Below are 14,075 nucleotides of genomic sequence, written 5' to 3' on the forward strand. Positions count from 1 at the left end.
CCCAATACTGATCCAAAAAAGCAAGCTACTGTATAAGATGAATGGATTGGAATCCAATTTGATCAACAAGACTGAGACACTTCCCTGTTTTTGTGATAACTTATGTTTGAATATGTTTGAAATTGTTTTTATGTTGGAATTAGGGCTGCAGTTATTTATTTGATTTAACAATTCAACAATTGTTTTCTCTGTAAAATGTCAGAAATATGTCAGATATTACCATAACAATTTCCCATACCCTAAGGTGACATATTCAATTTGCTTGTTTTGTCTGACCAAAACCCAGCAATATTCAATTTACTATTCTAATTATTTTTCTGTTATAAACAAGCAGAACCGATTAGTATTTCAGAAGCTTGTACGGAACCGGAAAACATTTGTTTCAGCTCACATTCAAATGACATTTGGGCTGCTACCCTGAAACCTCAAAAAGGTTTTATACACAACTGTATTGTGATTCTTTAAAAGGTGGCACCATGTGACCAGGGGATAACTGAGGGTCAAGATGTCATCATCTCAGCAAAGGTCAGAGGGCAGCCCAAACCCATGGTTTACTGGTAAGACACCTCTACTGAAAGCTTTATTGCAGACAAATATCTTTGTAGACACATGAAGCTATTACCTCAACCAAGGTCACTTACTGTTTCCCTGTCACACACGCACACAGCCCTCCATTAAACACCTGAGTATAAATGACTGTGACATCCACTTTATATTGACTCAGGTTGAAGGACAGAGTTACGCTGAAGACAGCGGGGCGCTTTGCTGTGCGAGAGACAGACGATGGCACCACTGAAATGAGAATCGGCTCAGCTCAGAGGTCAGATGCAGGGCTTTATGTCTGCAAGATCATCAACGAGTACGGATCCAAGCAAGCGGAGTGCAGAGTTGATGTGAAAGGTGAGCAATGACAAATCTGTCTAGTTTAATCATGTTGTAATAAATACCTTGTAATATTTCACTGTTGCTGTTCTTTCTATGTGTTTTTATCAGCAGCTGCACAAACAGCACTAAATATCACCAGGGAGGTAAAAGATGTGACGGTGAGGGCCGGAGAGTCGGCCATGTTCGAGTGTCACATGACAGGACCTCCAGACGTCGATGTGGACTGGCTGTCCAATGGGAAGCTGATCCAGCCGGCGCTGCTCAACTGCAAAATGCACTTTGATGGCAAGAGGTGTGTTTATGTGTGTTAAACAGTGTAAATAATGGCCTTTTCTTGTGTATGAGGGCCTGGAAAAATGTTGGTTGCTGAAATCCTTTTATCTATTCGTCTCGGATCTCCAGTGAAGCAATAATTTTGCAACATTATCTGACAGTTTTTCAGATTAATTATTTTCTCAAAGGCTGTTTTGTTTTACATCGCAGGTGCCGTCTGCTGCTGAATTCAGTACACGAGGATGATAGTGGAATATACATTTGCAAGCTGAGTACTGCCAAAGGTAAACTACAGATACTGTAATCACGGTGATTTTAGAGAAGAGGGAAAATCCATATTTATATCTGTTACCCTTATCTTAACCCAAGGAGGTTATGCTTGTTTTTATTTGTGTTTGTTTGTTTGACCTTTAGTTGGATAACTTCAAATTATGTTGATGAATTAAAAAGATTTTTTATTTCAACTTTACTACATTTGATAAAAAACTTTGTGACTTATGTCTGTGAAATATAAATACAATTATATAAATCAGTTTTACTTACTTATTTGCTTACTAAAAGTAGAGATTAAAAAAAAACTGAGTAAATGACACAAGCTTAAAGGTGCCTCAGGAAGAACTTGCTACTAAGCAACGTTTCAATGCATTTACAGAGGAGCTGACCACAAGCGCAAAACTGAAGGTCACCCCATCCAAGGAGCCTCTGTTCACACGAAAGCTGGACATCCTGGAGGTCATCGAAGGCCGCACTGCCCGGTTTGACTGTAAAGTGAGCGGATCACCTGCTCCACGAATTACATGGATGCATTTTGGTAAGTGTCGAGTCTGATATGTGCTCTTCTAGACAACTACCAGCTACGAACGCTTCAGCCTTGTTTGATTATTTTTCACGTTAATGTTCTTGCAGAGACAAGAGTGGAGGAGAGCGATAATGTACGCATCCTTCAAGAGGGAGGTCGTCACTCACTTGTCATCACCCACGTTAGCAGCAACACAGAGGGCTTCTACACAGCAGTCGCTCAAAACATTCATGGAAAGTCTGAATGCACCGCTGAGCTCTACATGCAAGAACCTCGAGCTGCCATCTCGTCTCACATGTAAGACAAGTCATTCATATGGAAAACATCTCTGTGAGCCATTGTGTCACTTTAAAGGCTTTGAAAATAAAACCAAGCTGCCTGTAAGTCAGAGGAGCCATTTTGGTTTTCAAAGGCAAAGAAAAATGCCTCAGGAGGAAAAAAAACCTTCTCAAGCAGCAAATGCACATGACAAAAATCAAATAAACTTACAGTGTACGTCTGATTTGTAATACCAACCTCTCGTTCCCTCCTGCAGGGCCAAGCTGGAAAAGATGCCATCCATCCCAGAGGAGCCCGAAGTGCTGGAGAGCGAGGTGGAGAAGAGGACCATGCCAGACTTTGTCAAACCTCTGGCTGATGTGGAGGTGATTGAAGGCAAAGAGGTGGTGCTGAAATGCAAGGTGGCGGGCCTGCCCTACCCAACCATCGGCTGGTACCACAACGGCAAGCCCATCGAGAGCAGCGAAGAACGCAAAATGACCCAGTGTAAGTAAAGGACCCGATAACAAACAAAGCCAAGACAATTTTTAAGGGGGCGATGGGGAATAGTAAATAAGAAACTTGTGTGTCTGTTCTTCAGACAGGGATGTCCACAGTCTGGTCATTCGGAGCGCTTGTCACGCGCATGGGGGCGTCTACAAGGCTGTCATCTCCAATAAAGTGGGCAAAGCAGCCTGCTATGCACATCTATACGTCACAGGTAGAGATGGAAGCTTAAGGATTGTTGCTAGAACTGAGTGAATACAATATTTCCCATATAATTTGTATATATTGATGTGTTTATTCATTTGGAAACAGACATCGTTCCTGACCCCCCTGATGGTCCTCCAGTGATAGAGGCTATTACAGGGAAAACTATAAGCCTCAGCTGGAAGAGACCAAAGAGGGTTGATTCTTCATTTGGTAGGTTCATTATGTGACTTCTCTCTCCATCTTAAGCACCTGCATGTTTTATTTTTGTCCAGATTAAGTAACTAAACAGTATATGTGTCTGCAGATGCCGGCTCCTTGCTATATATGGTCCAGCAGCAGCCTCTGGGCTCTATCCAGTGGTCTGTCGTGGCGTCTAATCTGAGGGACACCAACTACACCGTCACCTCCCTGTCCAAGGGAGTTCGCTACGCTTTCAGAGTCCTGACGTCCACCGGGAAGACATCGAGTAAACCATCAGCCTCGACTGACCTGGTCCAGCTGCTGGACAGAGGTAACAAAGCTGAGGGAGGCTTTAAATTATATTCCATTTCTGCCAATAGATCATCCTAAATGTTACACACTGGACTTTTAATATATGAGCTCACCAAGAGTTTGATGATATCTTTTAAAATCTTTTACCCCTGTAGGACCCTATTTGAGGAAAGCACCAGTCATATTGGACAAACCTGACATTGTTTATATGGTTGAGAACCAACCTGCAAGCATCACCATCACACTCAACCACGTGCATGCAGTTGTCACCTGGAAGAGGTTGGTTCCTCCATCACATTACAGATTTGTCTGTAAAGGATAGTGTGCAGAGAGGGTTTTTTTTGCAACTGAGGATGTGTACATGCTCCTGCTGAATTGATGAGTTTTGAATCTTTGTTTAAATATTTAAACACTTTCTGATTTCTTGCTCATTTCTAACAAAGAAACCTCTACAGAAGAAGTCTCTCAGGAGCCACAGCACTGCTGGATTTCATCACATTTCTATTCTCATCATAGTTTTGTAAACTAGGATAGAACATATTAGAGAAAAATAGCAGGAGTCACTGTGCGGTGGTTCACATACATGTAGACTTGATTGAATTTAGCTTTTGATGTTCTAGCACGTGTTCTCGGGGGAGCTTCTTGGAGGAAAGCTTTATTCTCTGTCTGCAGGGTCCTCAACGTGGTGCTACCTGGTGTTTCATTTTCTTATACATTTGGACCAAAACATTTATTCTTTACTTGTCAGTAAAAATGAATGTCTCTTTTAACAAGTGTGTATTGTATATATCACAATCAGTGAGCACCATTATCCTTGATTGTGTTTATATCAGTCATTGTTTGCAGAGTATGTGCAAAATCAAAATGTCAATACAACAATATTTGGTTTTAATTGCTAATCTGTAGCTGTAATAGTGATAAATTGCCCATGTCTTCACCAGGAGGGGGGTGGTGTTGGTCAACAGACCGGGGATGTATGAGATGAGCATGCCTGACGACGACCAACACACCCTGAAGCTTCAGCGAGTCAGGAGCACAGACGTCGGCCAGCTGGTGGTCACGGCCAGCAACCAGTTTGGCAGCGACCTCTGCACGCTTCAGCTGGCCATGGCAGGTCAGTTTAGTTCAGGCACCACATGATAAATTTAGCATTTCAGCTTGAATTCAAAGAACTTACTACTTACTCCTGGCAGCAGTAAATGCCAACAAGGGCAAGTTGTTTGTAATTTAAGTTGTGCTTTTGCTATTTTTGAAGTAAAGGACCATGAATTTAGAATAGCTCCTCTAAAAATGACTTTAGTGTTTTAAAATTGAGACTTTTCTTTCTTGTGACTCATCTGTCTCTTCATTGATGGGATTAAGGTTATAAAAATACAAAAATGTCAGCATTCTCAAGTGCTTTTGTATCTTTTTTAAGAAGTTACAATATGACTTATAGTTGTACAATATATGAAGGAAATGACTTTAAACTGCATAAAGACAGCAAGTAACTACTCTCATGCAGTCCACAATGTTTTAGTCATCTATGATTTAAATTGTGTGAACACCTTAATGTTTTAGAGGTATTCTCATATTTTTTTGTCTCTCTTTTTTTAAATTTATTTTCTTTCATAGTGCCTCCTAAGTTTGAAACCATCATGGAGGATGTTGATGTGCACATTGGAGAGACGTCCCGTCTGGCTGTTGTGGTTGAAGGGAAACCAGACCCAGATATTCTGTGGTATAAGGTATGACGTTTGAGAGTGATGATTTAAAAACACTTTCATACAAGAGAGTGTTTCCTTTGAATTAACTTTGCAGTGGTCAACAGCCAGGAAATTACAACTGCTCGAGAAAATGTGTAATTGAAAATGATCTGTATTATTAGTGTAATCTAATAGTTCATTGGTCTGTTGCAGGATGATGTGCTTCTGTCTGAGAGCAGCCACTTCACGTTTGTGTACGATGATCCAGAATATTCCTTAGTTGTCCTCAACGCCCAACCCGAACACTCTGGTGTGTACACCTGCACTGCAAAGAACCTGGCCGGCTCCAACTCCTGCAAGGCTGAACTCACAGTTCATACAGGTCTGCAGTCCAACAAAACATCAACAATACCATATGCACAAACATACAGAGCACGTAGATAGATTCAGTAAAAGGGCTATAATTCTGTTAGATTTAAATTTAGGAAAGTTACGAGGATGTTGTATAGTATAGTAGTAGTTATATAGTATAGTATAGTTTCATGATTAACTCTCAGTTTTGTATTGAAATCTTGAAATGGTGATTTACTAAGAATGTAAGCCCTGTTCCAAAAAGTGGTTTAACAACAGGCTTCTTCTATTTTCCGCTTATCTTTCAGTCAGTTCAGATTATATACATTTGCTGATGCAGTACGCACCAATATAAGCTAGTTGTTGTTGAAAATTGCACTTCCAAATCTACGCCATATGGGCGGGACCACAAGGTGTTTTGAGACTACAATATGAAACCATCTGTCACTATGCTGGCAAACACATACAGCCAGACACACACACATAAAAATGCCAATGTCGATGCTCCCTGCAGAGCGAAAAGAAACAGCAGAGCCAATGGAGGACGAGGGAACCATTCTGAGGAAGATGAGGCGTTTGACGGATTACTATGATATCCACAAAGAGATAGGGAGGTGAGTGTGTATGACTGACCGCACACTGATGCTCTCATGCTGAGTTCATCTGCGTTAATGGCTGTTTGAGCGCTGGGGGTCGAGCTGTGGGAGGACAGGGAGTCACACCTGCTTAACAACAGCAGACAGAAACGAGAGATGAGTCACCAGCCTGAGTGGAGTGAATGCATTAGCCGACAGATGATTTGCTTTGGTCTGACTCTGCGGAGACAGACATTTACTTTGAATTGTAGAGCAATCGCAAAATAGGCAGACAGGAAAATGTGTTTTACAACAGTGGATGCATTTTGTTTATTAAGCAGATAAGCAAACTCAATAGAGATTTTTTTGTCTCCCAAATGACTGTTGCCTTTTGCAAAGAAGATTATATTACTAAATTGGAGGGAAAGAGCTAGGTTTGAGGATTCTCCGCCCCTTTTTCTTCAAAATATGCTCTTTTTACCAAAACAAAAATGTGTCCTTTTGTTGTTTTCCCTTTTCTTCCGTCTCCAGATAATCCATGATTCTGATTGGCTGACAGGTGTGCAAACCAGATCTAAAATGATATATGTTAAAGGCTATTCATCTCAGCTGTTACTGTGCTATGTCTTGTACTTGTTGGAGTGATAATGCTTGACAAAGATGGTGCCAGCACAGAGTTTACAGCTCAAGAGTAACTTAACTCCCCCTGAAAATGTTGCTTAGCTGACCACCTGTGGTTTTACTTCTCACCTTGCTGCAGTGGTGTGTATATATAAGTGTACTCTACAGTGTGACGTCGCTCTTGGCTGCAGTTACAGGTGCAACAGAGCACACAGCTGACCACACAAAAACCTTTAAACAGAGAGTGCAGTCAAACTCTGCTTTTAGGTTAGAATATATTGGCCTACAACAGGATTATATGAGCCTCCAACTGCAGAGATTTGCTGAAGGTTGAAAGCTAGTGAGTTGACATTTGAGCTGAAATTTTTTTGTCAGACATACTGTTCATAAAGGGCAAGAATGAGCCTCCTTGCTCTAATAGTTATATTTTGATCTAACAAGGTCACTCCAGGTGGTATGAAAAAAGAGGCAAGCTCCCTTGAACATTGTCTTTGTGGTATCATGTTTTAAATTAACTGTACTGTGGCACTACATTTTTTTATAGAATAAGAATTAACTCAAAATGAACTAACAAACAAGCAATTTGTGTATGTATTTAAACCAAAAATACCACTGTTTGATGCAGGGGAGCCTTCTCCTATGTGAAGAGGTTGACTCAGAAAAAGGGAAAGGCCGACTTCGCTGCCAAGTTCATTTCTGCGCGAGGAAAGAGGAAAGCCTTGGCCCTCAGAGAGATGGACCTACTGTCTGAGCTGGACAATGAGAGGATTCTCTATTTCCACGATGCCTTTGAGAAGAAGAACGTGGTGGTGCTCATCACAGAATTGTATCCTTTCATAGCCTTTATAGCCTTCAGCGATAGGAATCTGTATTGTAATATTTTGCTTTTTTATGCTTCTATTTCTTTTAGTGATCTGTTATTTGCCACAGAATTGCAACAATAGAAGCTCCTGTTGAAAACATGTTCATATCTCCAAGTTAAAAAGACACTACCTTTCTTGCAGTACTGTTTCAAATTTGATCTGCTTCATTGTCGAACAAAAGTGCACTTAAATGCAGCTCAAGGACACTAAAGATCCAAAGCATTAATCCTAATGTCTTCTTCTGTGGTCCCCTGGAGGCATGAATAAAGCGCAGCACAGTTCTCTGACTCATTGCTGATGAGTGGAATTAGCAAAAGATAGGATGTGTGGGAGTTTTGCTCATTTATAATTCATTTCTCATGCACCTACCACTTGGACTGTGCAGTAAAGTCCCAGTTTTTTTTCCCTCAACTGTTGTGTGAAGATGTCACGAGGAGTTGCTGGAGAGGATGGCCAAAAAAACAACAGTCAAGGAACTGGAGGTTTGTGTGCTTCTTGCTGACTGCACTGCGCTATCATTATGTAACATGACTTTTAAGTTTGTTCCTTTATGTTTCTCCACAGATCCGCTGTAGTGTTCAGCAGGTTTTGGAAGGCCTTCGTTATCTTCACCACAAAAACATTGCACACCTTGATATAAAGGTAACTGTCCATCCCACCTCTGGTTCTGTATTTAATGTATTTGATAATTTGATATTTTTACCTAACATTGTTGATTTTTGGATGCACCCCTATGTAGCCTGAAAATATTTTAATGGCAAGTCCTGGGAGTGACCAGATCCGTATTATCGACTTTGGTAATGCCATAAAATTGGAGACTTCAGAGGAGCGCTACTGCAAATACGGCACGCCAGAATATGTTGCACCAGAGATTGTTAACCAAACTCCTGTCTCCACGGCAACAGACATATGGTGAGCCACCTGTTCTCCAGCATGAAGAAGTGACTACACACTGCAGGCACTGCCTTATTATCTGCAAGGAAATAAAAATATCTTGTGTTTGTGTGCTGTTATGTTGTTCCCAAATATCCACTTGTCATTCATCTGCCCTGCTCTCCCACAGGCCTGTTGGTGTCATCACTTACCTCTGGTATGTTATATAGATTTCTGTACTGTGTTTTGTCAGTTTATATTATATAATTATATTTTTTATTTTGTTAACAATTTTTTTTTTTTTTTTAGTCTGACAGGTGTGTCTCCTTTTGCTGGTGAGAATGACAGAGCCACTGCCTTAAACATCCGTAACTACAATGTGGCGTTTGAGGAGAGCATGTTTTCCGACCTCTGCAAAGAAGCAAAGGGATTTGTCATCAAGCTTTTGGTGGTGGATAGACTGTAAGCATCTTGATGAATGTCCTATTTTATCATAAACATATAAATATCTATAATTTTGACCAACCATGATTCCATTTAACCGTATAGAAACAGTAGCGTGTTCCTTTCTCATATGCACATTTCCCCCTCTCCTAGGAGGCCCAGTGCCATTGAGTGCCTTCGTCATCCTTGGTTCAAGGTGAGCTATCATTTAGAAAAATGAAAAATTACCCGGCCTCAAACCTTTCATGTGTCATTACATTTTTATTATAAATATATATATATATATATATATATCCACTAAGGTTTAGAATGACTCTTTTTGTCTTTTAGTCACCAACGAACAAGAGCATCAGCACAGCGATGCTGAAGCAAGTTTTGTCAAGAAGGCGATGGCAGGTAAGCCGCTGCAGTAGGCATGCTTTTAGTATGTGAAAATGAAAGACTGAGACACATGAAGACTCCAAGGGTTGATTCCCAGAAATAGCCTTTAATACCAGATTAACTCACATTCATGAATTTCAACCAAGACCTGTCAGACAAGAACTTTGATTAAATTAGTTTCTGACACTCACTTTATTTACAAGACGAATCATTTAATAAAAGTTCACACTGATTGCAAACCCATATCAGTATGAAAGGTGTTCTTAAAAATGTTAAAATTAAATATAGAAATAAACTATCTCACGTTGTCTTCTGTTGTCTTTTCCAGCGTTCCCTTATCAGCTACAAATCCAAGATGGTGATGCGGTCGATCCCAGAGCTTTTGAATGACTCATCCAGCCATGTCTCTATCGCTGTTGCCCGGCATTTAAAAGAAGACTCCCCACCACCCTCCTCATCCTCTGACTCAGATGCAGATGTGGATGAGCTTCCCTTTATTCCTATGCCGCTGTCCATGGTGTTTTCTGGTTCCAGGGTCTCCCTTAATGAGATCCCAGGGGACGAAGATGTGACTTTATGGCCCAGTGTCGCTGCTGATGGGACAAGGAAAAGAGACAGCATGGAGCTAGCAGCTACAAGAGGAGGGGCTAAGAACAGGGTAAAAGATGAAGAGGAAACCCCAAATGAGGAGAAAGTCGAGAACACAAAAAGAGCTCCCCTTAAAAAAGGATCAAGTGTGGAGTCGGACGATTCACAGACCAAATCTAGGCGGGCTACCATGAGGAGGGGCAGCTCCGCTGATTCAGCACTGCTTCTCCACATTGACCCAGAAGAAGGAAATTCCAACAACGACTCAGAAGCAAGCATCAAGAGCCTGAAAAAGGCTGTTTCTATGGAACTACCCAATCGCAGTCCAAGCCCGGGGGCGGCGAAATTAAGCCAGGAGGATTATGCCCTAAAACTGGAACTGATGAGACAGCGTCTGCTCAGGGGTGGAAGTATGGACAAAAAGATGAGCGGTCTGCGGGGGCCTTTATTTGAAACACTCGGCATGGAAGATGAGAGACGGACAGGGTCTCTTGATCGGAATTTGAGGAGATCCAGAGCGGGGCCATCAACACTTACCAGAGCAGCGTCTTCTGAGAGTCCGGGAGAGGACATGCCACAGACCAAAGTTTTTCGCAAAAGCGCCTCCTTCACTCAGGGGGATTCTGAGCCCATGCCCCTGCACCGCAGGTTTGGAGCTCCCTTGGAGATACCATCAATGGGCAATGGGAGCATAGAAGGAAAGAAGCTCCAGGAGGCAATCTCAATGTCCGCACTTACAGAACCAACACTGGAGTCTACATCTGCCTCGCCTACAAAGCAGACTTCCTTTATCCTCCCAACGCCAGGACGACTGGACCAACAGCAAAAACAGAACAATGTAACAGAACATGAGGATATGCAAAGTATAAATGGTGGAATAACAGAGAAAAGGACCAAAACCCAGTTAGATAAGGCAGATAAAGTTGAATCTGAGTCTAGCTCACCCTCTGTAATTACTCCTATAATTGTAATAGAGGAGGATGATGAAGAAGAAGAAGAGAGGAAAGAAAATCAGGAGTTACATATTAATGAAAAGGAGATTAAGGGAGACAAGGGAACGCCACAAAATAGTAAACTGTCATCTGCTTATGCAAGTGTCATTCAAGCTGTTGCGGTGCCGTCTCAATCCAAACGTCCCACTGATACAGCCAAGTCGAATGATACAAAGTCCACAGGTACCGGTACCCCCACATTACCTGAACATGCAGCAGTGTTTGCCAAAGTAGCAACTGCTGACCGATCTTCTGGTTCTATTTCCACATCATCGAACCCTGATCTTCCCACCACCCCCCGCCAGCCTGTGCTCAGAAAAGACATCAAAGACATAGATTCAGAGGAGGTCTTTGAAGCCAGGTTTAAGAAGCGCGAATCGTCTTTGACTCGTGGCCTCCGAAAACTGACCAGAAACAAATCGGAGGAGAAATCACCTGTACTAAGCCGTAAGGGGGTCGAGGGGGGTGAAGAGATTTACAGGCCGGGGCCAAGGGGGGCTCCACTTGAAATGGTACCCAAAGGACTACAGGAGAAATCCAAATCTGTTCAAGATTTAAGAGAAGAAGATAAGGAAACAGGCCTTGGTCGGATTGGGAGGTTTTCCTTGCGGACCAAGAGGTCAACATCTGTGGATAAGAAGGGAGAGAAACCAAAGGAGGAAAAGAAGGTACAGGAAACTGCTGTAAGCAAGAGGGTTTCATGGGCTATTGGTCGCAGTAAGTCCCTGGATACAAAAGAGCTGGGCAGTGCAGGGGCACAGAGGCAGCAGAATGAGAGAGAACCAAGAATAGCTGAGGAGTCATCGGTTTCTGCTATGAGGCGCAAGTTTGAGTCCAAAGTGGCAGGAATCTCTGCCAAACTAAGGACCCAGTCAGAGGAGAGGAAGGATAAAGAAGTTGAGGAAAGTCAGAAAGAGCTGGCGCAGAAGGATTTAAAGAAAGTCACTGATTCCCCTGTCGTGGCAATGAGACAGAAGTTTGAGAACAAAGTGGCAGAAATATCCACGAAGAACCGCAGTCAGTCTGAGGAGAGAAAAGGGGATGCAGAGGGAAAGAGGACGCCCCTGTTTACCCGCCATCGTCATACCCAGTCTGAGGGGCGAGGACTCAAAGGAATGGGAATCCCAGAGAATCAGCTAGCAAAACAGGCCGGTGCTGGTGCATCCAAGGAATCACTTGAATCCACTTCCAGCATCCATTCCGAAAAAGCCTCAGAAAGTGACAGGCGGTCACGGTGGGACAGGTGGGGATTGACAAGGGGCAAGAAAGACAAGACCCCCTCCCAATCCGATCTGCCTTCATCCGTCCCCAAAGAGGAGGGTTTGTCAAAAAGCCAACAGTTCAACCGCTCTGCTTCGGATTTTGCTCCCGTGTTCCACATCAAACTGAAAGACCACATCTTGTTGGAGGGGGAACCTGTCACTCTAAGCTGCCTTCCAGCTGGAAGTCCACATCCAGAAATTACATGGATGAAAGGTATCTTACTTCAATTCTCCCAAAATATTTGGGTTGGGGTTATTGTAAGTTGCTTAATTTGTTTGTTTTTTCCAGATCGGAAACCACTGGAGGTGGATGACAGAATCAACCTGATCTCCCACCCAGATGGCAGGCAGCTTCTTACTATCATAAAATCCAGCCAGAGGGATGCTGGAGTTTATGAATGTGTGGCTACCAACCCCATAGCTACCATCACCACCTCCTGCACATTGTCCATAGCTTGTAAGTATCTTGTTTAGCCCACAGTTATTCACAGTGTTGCTTTGTAGTTAATTTATTTTATCGAACAGGGAAAATGGGATCTGGGAATTGGAAATCTTATTCATTAATGTCAACGCTGCAAATAGTAAGTCCTCTTATCAGAGGTGCAACTGCTTCTTTCATGAACATACAGTAATCATGATGATAATGTGATGTATTTTACATTTATTTAATTTTAATAGCAGGGAGAATGGTTTGCATATTAATGCAGCTGAAATGAATATTAATGTCAAAAGATTAACTTTACAGTAGATTAACTTAATGGATTTTTAGTTTTTCTCATATTCGTCATGTAACAGGAACAAATGACGCTTCCTACTATTTTAAATCGGCTGTGACAAGTCATGCCTCTGCACAAATAGTGTGTAATGAAAACAGTGCTTCGATTCTGCCAATTCTGCTCACAAATGCAACAATAATAATGGGATTTTTTTAGGCTTCAGTGGAGAATATATTTCTCAGACAACAGGTCCAATTATTTGTTTTGGCTTTGGGCATGTAGTATTACTAATCTCACCTGAAGTATTGGTTCCAGTGTTCACACCGGTGGGAAATACATTTTGAAATGGAGGAATGACGACATTTGTGTCAAGTTTGGTTTGGAGTAACGACAAAACTGAAACCATCGTCTGGATCTGTTTTGTAGCCTGGGCATCAGGAAATTAACATATTGTTGTTTCTTCTTTCATATCTTAAATCTCAATCTGCTAGAATTGTGACATTTTCATATTCCATCACTGTATCACTGATCGCTATCACAGGATTGTGATCTAAACACAGAAGGTCTTATAAGTGAACTACAACATGTCAATCATTATCAACATGACGTCAAACACAAAAGACACCAGAAAACACCCTACCAATGAGCAATGGTGCAGGAACATAAAAATACAACAAGAAATGTGCAGTGGAAACCTTTAAATATGCAATCAGGCCTTTTATTGGAGGCCTGTAAAGGACACAGTTCAGTCTGGCTAACACACACTCACACAGTAGTAAAGCTGTGCACGCATACAAGTGAAACCACAAACAACTGAAAACCCAGTTGTAAACGCACTTAAATATCTAACTGTGAAAACCACCCACCCACACACACACACAAAACAGTTAAAACCCTGCTCATACAAATACAAAAAAACCTTGAGCCTCCCACAGGAATATCTTAATGTTTTAAAACTTAATTTATCCAGCTGTTGAATAATAATATTAATATACTAATCACATCTGGCAAACATGACCACTGAAATCTTCACCAGAGGCTGCTATGATCTGCATGCCAATGGACACTGTTCTATTTCACTTTGTTTCTCATTTTCTACGCCTCCATTTTGCTTAAGGTGTCCCAAAACGGCCCGGGACCCCTGAAGTCCCCCAAACTTACAACAATACAGCCCTGGTGCTCTGGAAGCCAGCAGACACCAAGTCTCCGTGCAGCTACACCCTGGAAAGAAAGACAGAAGGTGAGTGAAATTTAACAAACCAACCCTCACTACCTTCTGTTTTCATTTATCATTCAACACCAT

At 42.0% G+C, this 14,075-nt stretch overlaps 1 protein-coding gene across 1 annotated transcript in view; it reads left to right on the forward strand.

Moving 5' to 3' along the window:
- Positions 1-14,075, forward strand: part of spega (striated muscle enriched protein kinase a) — a 38,778-nt gene that overhangs the window by 20,597 nt on the left and 4,106 nt on the right. The window contains exons 9-34 of the mRNA XM_035677572.1: positions 469-557; positions 725-900; positions 994-1,177; positions 1,369-1,442; positions 1,811-1,969; positions 2,065-2,254; positions 2,493-2,722; positions 2,817-2,936; positions 3,035-3,139; positions 3,234-3,440; positions 3,577-3,700; positions 4,363-4,535; positions 5,036-5,148; positions 5,320-5,488; positions 5,972-6,071; positions 7,279-7,479; positions 7,941-7,998; positions 8,081-8,158; positions 8,256-8,428; positions 8,580-8,606; positions 8,699-8,851; positions 8,987-9,029; positions 9,164-9,229; positions 9,543-12,270; positions 12,346-12,513; positions 13,890-14,012. Coding sequence (XP_035533465.1) covers positions 469-557; positions 725-900; positions 994-1,177; positions 1,369-1,442; positions 1,811-1,969; positions 2,065-2,254; positions 2,493-2,722; positions 2,817-2,936; positions 3,035-3,139; positions 3,234-3,440; positions 3,577-3,700; positions 4,363-4,535; positions 5,036-5,148; positions 5,320-5,488; positions 5,972-6,071; positions 7,279-7,479; positions 7,941-7,998; positions 8,081-8,158; positions 8,256-8,428; positions 8,580-8,606; positions 8,699-8,851; positions 8,987-9,029; positions 9,164-9,229; positions 9,543-12,270; positions 12,346-12,513; positions 13,890-14,012 — 6,031 coding nt within the window. The remainder of the gene's footprint in view (positions 1-468; positions 558-724; positions 901-993; positions 1,178-1,368; positions 1,443-1,810; positions 1,970-2,064; positions 2,255-2,492; positions 2,723-2,816; positions 2,937-3,034; positions 3,140-3,233; positions 3,441-3,576; positions 3,701-4,362; positions 4,536-5,035; positions 5,149-5,319; positions 5,489-5,971; positions 6,072-7,278; positions 7,480-7,940; positions 7,999-8,080; positions 8,159-8,255; positions 8,429-8,579; positions 8,607-8,698; positions 8,852-8,986; positions 9,030-9,163; positions 9,230-9,542; positions 12,271-12,345; positions 12,514-13,889; positions 14,013-14,075) is intronic.

This window comes from Morone saxatilis, unplaced genomic scaffold, assembly GCF_004916995.1.
Source record: "Morone saxatilis isolate NCDOM2014 unplaced genomic scaffold, NCSU_SB_2.0 Contig6, whole genome shotgun sequence".
In the NCBI taxonomy this organism is placed as follows: Eukaryota; Metazoa; Chordata; class Actinopteri; family Moronidae; genus Morone; species Morone saxatilis.